Source organism: Oncorhynchus mykiss, chromosome 12 (assembly GCF_013265735.2).
Source record: "Oncorhynchus mykiss isolate Arlee chromosome 12, USDA_OmykA_1.1, whole genome shotgun sequence".
NCBI classification, from domain to species: Eukaryota; Metazoa; Chordata; class Actinopteri; order Salmoniformes; family Salmonidae; genus Oncorhynchus; species Oncorhynchus mykiss.
In genome coordinates this window covers 94,232,586-94,240,085 of record NC_048576.1, presented here as the reverse complement: position 1 = coordinate 94,240,085, position 7,500 = coordinate 94,232,586, and the positions used below count along the sequence as shown (strand labels likewise).

Genomic DNA, 7,500 nt, shown 5'->3' with positions numbered 1-7,500 from the left:
CTGATGATGTTATGATGATAGGGTATGATGATGTTCTGATGATGTTCTGATGATGTTCTGATGATGTTCTGATGATGTTCTGATGATGTTCTGATGATGTTCTGATGATGTTATGATGATAGTTCTGATGATGGGGTATGATGATGTTCTGATGATAGGGTATGATGCTGTTCTGATGATGTTCTGATGATGTTCTGATGATGGGGTATGATGATGGCCCTGCTGGGTCCACGTATGCATTCCAAATGGCACCATAACGCACTACAAGTCCCGTGGTCCAACGTTGTGCACTGTGTAGGGAATTGGGTGCCATTTGGATTAGTACAGCCTGGAGTGTGGACCTGAGACAACTCTAATAACACTCAATTGAGTAATCAAGCAATTTGACTGATTAACCCAGGGCTAGACTTGACGTTTAATTACTCGAGAGAAGAGGAGAGAAGAGAGGAGAGGAGAGAAGAGACAGCCTTATGGGTCATAGGGGATATATAGAGGTGAAAGTTCAAAGGTCATAGGTGATGGGTCATAGATAGACTAGGATCTTACTGGATCGTCCGGGCTGTTTGGAGACGGGAAGGGAGACCTCAGTGAGGGGGAGGATGTAGACTTCAGGTCCATTCTGAGACGAGGCCAGGTCAGCCTGGTACTCCTCTCCCTCTGTGTTCTCAAACTCCTGTTGGGAGGGGAGAGAAGACACTGGGGTTAGTGTGTATGTGACATGGAGAAAGAGAGAGGGGGGGGGGCAGAGAGAGAGAGACAGAGAGAGAGAGACAAGAAAGAATTTGTATGCATGTGTGGGTCACAGAGAGAAAGTGGGTGCCTGTGTGTGTGTGTGTGTGTGTGTGTGTGTGTGTGTGTGATTCAATAACACAGTGTGTTTAGTCATCTGAGTGTTCATGCCTTCTGCATTAAAGGGTTAATCCACCACAAATCACTAATTCCTGTGGTTAACAGTGTTAAATAACACTAATATGTGAAGAATTTTTTTTTCATTGTGTCATTATAACAAGGTTGGTGGCAACATGTGAAAATCGTCCTGGAAATCTGTTGCAGCTCAAGCCGACTACAAAACCCACAATGCAATGCTCTCTCTATGGGCTAGCAAGCTAGCAAATGCAGCTACACACAGTACTATCAAAGCCAATATCAGCATGTGAAGTAGCTAGCTAGCTGTAAAATGTAGGAGTCTATCTCACTGGGTTCAACTTGCAGTTCCTCTCTGCCCAGAGCTATAGCAACAATGGCCCTTTCTTATGTTTCCCACAGTACACTGAGAGATGCTACTTGAAGGAGAAACTGAGTTGAATCATTTGGCCCACTGTTTAGATTGAGCACATCTAAGAGACATACATGAGGATATAAACAGATGGATGTGTTCTAGACCATGTTCTGGAGTGAAGGTAATAGACCAGTATGCCCATGTCATCTATTGGCTGATTTGGTGATCTGGAGTGAAGGTAATAGACCAGTATGCCCATGTCATCTATTGGCTGATTTGGCGATCTGGAGTGAAGGTAATTGTGATAAAATCATTGTGAAATGTGATAGTGTGTCATCACCTATTTCCAGTAATGAGAATTATGTAGCTAAGTGATAGGCCACACAAGCTCACAGAACGGGACCGCCAAGTGCTGAACCGTGTAAAAGATTGTCCGTCCTTGGTTGCAACACTAACTACCGAGTTCTAAACTGCTTCTTGGAAGCAATATCAGCACAAGAACTGTTTGTCGGGAACTTCATGAAATGGGTTTCCGTGGCAGAGCAGCCGCACACAAGCCTAAGATCCCCATGTGCAATGCTAAGGGTCGGCTGGAGTGGTGTAAAGCCCGCTGCCATTGGCCTCTGGAGCAGTGGAAACACGTTCTTTGGAGTGATGAATCACACTTCACTATCTGGCAGTCCGAAGGACGAATCTGGGTTTGTCGGTTCCCAGGGGAACGCTACCTGCCTGAATGTATAGTGCCAACTGTAAAGTCTGGTGGAGGAGGAATAATGGTCTGGGGCTGTTTTTCATTGTTCGGGCTAGGCCTCTTTGTTCCAGGGAAGGGAAATCTTAATCAAATCGAATTGTATTTGTCACATGCACCGAATACAACATGTGTAGACCTTACAGTGAAATGCTTACTTACAAGCCCTTAACCAACAATACAGTTTTAAGAAAAATAAGTGTTACGGTGTATGGAGCTACAGCATACAATGACATTCTAGACGATTCTCTGCTTCCAACTTTGTGGCAACAGTTTGGGGAAGGCCCTTTCCTGTTTCAATATGACAAAGTGAGGTCCATACAGAAATGGTTTGTCGAGATTGGTGGGGAAGAACTTGACTGGCCTGCACAGAGTCCTGACCTGAACTCCATTGAACATCTTTGGGATGAATTGGAACGCCGACTGCGAGCCAGGCCTAATCGCCCAACATCAGTGCCCGAACTCACTAATGCTCTCGTGGCTGAATGGAAGAAGGTCCCGACAGCAATGTTCCTACATCTAGTGGAAAGCCTTCCCAGAAGAGTGGAGGCTTTTATAGCAGCAAAGGGGGGACCAACTCCATATTAATGGCCATGATTTTGAAATGTGATTTACGACAAGCAGGTGTCCACATACTTTTGGTAATGTACTCTATAGGGTGCCATTTGGGACACAGCCTGGGAGAGCTTGGCAGCACAGTTCTGTCTGAAGTACAGCTGGAGAAATAGGCACACCCTCAATTACATTTACAGTTCAATTGATTTATTAGCATGATGTCACAATGTACATCTCTCTCTTTCAATAGAGAGATACACGGAGGGTTGCTAGGAGGAAGTGGAATGCTGACCTCTTCCTCCATCTCTACTCTGGGTCCCCTTCCTCCTCCTATCATGCCTCAACTTTCTTCCTACTGTCTTGAGATTTGGCTCTAAACTGCTTATTTTCACAAAACAACAGATCTGATGAATATGAGCCACAAGCAGAAACAGACAGTTGTACAACCCTTCCTTCTAACCCTGCCTGCTAGACACAAACAGAACACATCCCCTCTGTCCCTTCTGAACACCAGTGTCTCTTTACACTCTGAACACCTGTGTCTCTTTACACTCTAAACACCAGTATCTCTTTACACTCTGAACACCAGTGTCTCTTTACACTCTGAACACCAGTGTCTCTTTACACTCTGAACACCAGTGTCTCTTTACACTCTGAACACCAGTGTCTCTTTACACTCTGAACACCAGTGTCTCTTTACACTCTGAACACCAGTGTCTCTTTACACTCTGAACACCAGTGTCTCTTTACACTCTGAACACCAGTGTCTCTTTACACTCTAAACACCAGTGTCTCTTTACACTCTGAACACCAGTGTCTCTTTACACTCTAAACACCAGTGTCTCTTTACACTCTGAACACCAGTGTCACTTTACACTCTGAACACCAGTGTCTCTTTACACTCTGAACACCAGTGTCTCTTTACACTCTGAACACCAGTGTCACTTTACACTCTGAACACCAGTGTCTCTTTACACTCTGAACACCAGTGTCTCTTTACACTCTGAACACCAGTGTCTCTTTACACTCTAAACACCTCCAGCAGCGACAGAGTACTACGCTGCCAATCCATCTTCAGAGACTGTGTTTGTACAGGGAGAGAGTGGCTGGCAATACTGCTCTGTTCTCAACTACTGAGACATCCATTATTTACCTAATGAACTACAGCACAGAACAAACCTATCTAGAGGAGAGAAGAGAGGGGAGGGGAGGGGAAGGGAGGGGAGGGGAGGGGAAGAGGTGAAGAGAACAAGGGGAATGGAATCATGCAAGACAACGCTTCACTGCGACAGAAAAACCCCTCTGCTCTGATTCATAAGACTGATTAAAAGATGGCACCCTTTTGCTTCTCATTCACAACACCACCTGTCTGTCTCAGGAACAGAGCATGAAAGACAGAAAGAAAGAAAGAAAGAAAGAAAGAAAGAGAGAGAGAGAGAGAGAGAGTGAAAGAAAGAAAGAAAGAAAGAAAGAGGAGACATGACAGAGAAGAGCGAACGGACGAGAAGACTAGAAATGAGAAAAGGCCATAACCTTTACTAAACACTGTACACTCTCCTCTCTTCTCTTTTCTCTAAACACTTACAACACCCAACCACAGACCTGAGTCTGTCTGTCCGTCCCACAGAGTGGTCACAGTGAAAGAAGGATGACATAAAGAAGGCTTTTGGTGGTGCAGTGGTGCGATGTGGCTAGTGGTCGCACGCTAATGCACACACCCCTATTAATGTAAACCTCTGCTAACACTCTGGTGAATGACAAGGAGGGGAACCACAGAGGGGGATGTGACCACATAACACTGTTCTATTGACTTCTGTGCATTTGACACTGGACAACCACACCAAAGTAACCTGAGTTTGACACTGGACAACCACACCAAAGTAGCCTGAGTTTGACACTGGACAACCACGCCAAAGTAGCCTGAGTTTGACACTGGACAACCACACCAAAGTAATCTGAGTTTGACACTGGACAACCACACCAAAGTAACCTGAGTTTGACACTGGACAACCACACCAAAGTAGCCTGAGTTCGACACTGGACAACCACACCAAAGTAACCTGAGTTTGACACTGGACAACCACACCAAAGTAGCCTGAGTTTGACACTGGACAACCACACCAAAGTAGCCTGAGTTTGACACTGGACAACCACGCCAAAGTAGCCTGAGTTTGACACTGGACAACCACGCCAAAGTAGCCTGAGTTTGACACTGGACAACCACAGCAAAGTAGCCTGAGTTTGACACTGGACAACCACACCAAAGTAGCCTGAGTTTGACACTGGACAACCACACCAAAGTAGCTTGAGTTTGACACTGGACAACCACGCCAAAGTAGCCTGAGTTTGACACTGGACAACCACACCAAAGTAGCCTGAGTTTGACACTGGACAACCACGCCAAAGTAGCCTGAGTTTGACACTGGACAGCCACACCAAAGTAGCCTGAGTTTGACACTGGACAACCACACCAAAGTAGCCTGAGTTCGACACTGGACAACCACACCAAAGTAGCCTGAGTTTGACACTGGACAACCACGCCAAAGTAGCCTGAGTTCGACACTGGACAACCACACCAAAGTAGCCTGAGTTCGACACTGGACAACCACACCAAAGTAGCCTGAGTTTGACACTGGACAACCACGCCAAAGTAGCCTGAGTTTGACACTGGACAACCACGCCAAAGTAGCCTGAGTTTGACACTGGACAACCACACCAAAGTAGCCTGAGTTTGACACTGGACAACCACGCCAAAGTAGCCTGAGTTTGACACTGGACAGCCACACCAAAGTAGCCTGAGTTTGACACTGGACAACCACACCAAAGTAGCCTGAGTTCGACACTGGACAACCACACCAAAGTAGCCTGAGTTTGACACTGGACAACCACGCCAAAGTAGCCTGAGTTTGACACTGGACAACCACACCAAAGTAGCCTGAGTTTGACACTGGACAACCACACCAAAGTAGCCTGAGTTTGACACTGGACAACCACACCAAAGTAGCCTGAGTTTGACACTGGACAACCACGCCAAAGTAGCCTGAGTTTGACACTGGACAACCACACCAAAGTAGCCTGAGTTTGACACTGGACAACCACACCAAAGTAGCCTGAGTTTGACACTGGACAACCACACCAAAGTAGCCTGAGTTTGACACTGGACAACCACACCAAAGTAGCCTGCGTTTGACACTGGACTACCACACCAAAGTAGCCTGAGTTTGACACTGGACAAAAACACCAAAGTATCCTGAGTTTGACACTGGACAACCACACCAAAGTAGCCTGAGTTTGACACTGGACAACCACACCAAAGTAGCCTGAGTTTGACACTGGACAACCACGCCAAAGTAGCCTGAGTTTGACACTGGACAGCCACACCAAAGTAGCCTGAGTTTGACACTGGACAACCACACCAAAGTAGCCTGAGTTCGACACTGGACAACCACACCAAAGTAGCCTGAGTTTGACACTGGACAACCACACCAAAGTAGCCTGAGTTCGACACTGGACAACCACACCAAAGTAGCCTGAGTTTGACACTGGACAACCACGCCAAAGTAGCCTGAGTTTGACACTGGACAACCACACCAAAGTAGCCTGAGTTTGACACTGGACAACCACACCAAAGTAGCCTGAGTTTGACACTGGACAACCACACCAAAGTAGCCTGAGTTTGACACTGGACAACCACGCCAAAGTAGCCTGAGTTTGACACTGGACAACCACACCAAAGTAGCCTGAGTTTGACACTGGACAACCACACCAAAGTAGCCTGAGTTTGACACTGGACAACCACACCAAAGTAGCCTGAGTTTGACACTGGACAACCACACCAAAGTAGCCTGCGTTTGACACTGGACTACCACACCAAAGTAGCCTGAGTTTGACACTGGACAACCACACCAAAGTATCCTGAGTTTGACACTGGATAACCACACCAAAGTAGCCTGAGTTTGTCACTGGACATCCACACCAAAGTAGCCTGAGTTTGACACTGGACAACCACGCCAAAGTAGCCTGAGTTTGACACTGGACAGCCACACCAAAGTAGCCTGAGTTTGACACTGGACAACCACACCAAAGTAGCCTGAGTTCGACACTGGACAACCACACCAAAGTAGCCTGAGTTTGACACTGGACAACCACACCAAAGTAGCCTGAGTTTGACACTGGACAACCACGCCAAAGTAACCTGAGTTTGACACTGGACAACCACACCAAAGTAGCCTGAGTTTGACACTGGACAACCACGCCAAAGTAGCCTGAGTTTGACACTGGACAACCACACCAAAGTAGCCTGAGTTTGACACTGGACAACCACGCCAAAGTAGCCTGAGTTTGACACTGGACAACCACGCCAAAGTAGCCTGAGTTTGACACTGGACAACCACGCCAAAGTAGCCTGAGTTTGACACTGGACAACCACGCCAAAGTAACCTGAGTTTGACACTGGACAACCACACCAAAGTAACCTGAGTTTGACACTGGACAACCACACCAAAGTAGCCTGAGTTTGACACTGGACAACCACACCAAAGTAGCCTGAGTTTGACACTGGACAACCACGCCAAAGTAGCCTGAGTTTGACACTGGACAACCACGCCAAAGTAGCCTGAGTGCCAATCTGTTTCTGGTCTCTTGGCAACTCCTTATGAATTGTCATGTTTGGCTTAACAATGACAGCAATGGTGTTGGCAAATAGCACAAGACTAAATTCAAACCCCTGCAGCTAAAAGTCTATATTGGGGGGATGGATGGATGGATGGATAGATGGATGGATGGCTAGATGGATGAATGGATGAGGGAACTGCTGGAGAAATCAGCCTGTCCATTGTTTACCTCTACTATGAGCATTTGAGTCATTCTGATTGGTCAAGAGAGTCAAGATTTTTTTAAATGTGGGGGGGTGGGGGGGGGACGACTATGCAGATATTTGAATAGTGAAGTGGTGCTAAATGCCCACCCCCAACACAGC

General features: G+C 46.7%; 1 protein-coding gene across 1 annotated transcript in view; it reads right to left on the bottom strand.

Moving 5' to 3' along the window:
• LOC118937792 (serine/threonine-protein kinase LMTK1-like) overlaps positions 1–7,500 on the bottom strand; it is a 73,550-nt gene that overhangs the window by 38,000 nt on the left and 28,050 nt on the right. Inside the window, exon 3 of the mRNA XM_036939269.1 lies at positions 547–673. Within this exon, the coding sequence (XP_036795164.1) occupies positions 547–673 (127 nt within the window). The remainder of the gene's footprint in view (positions 1–546; positions 674–7,500) is intronic.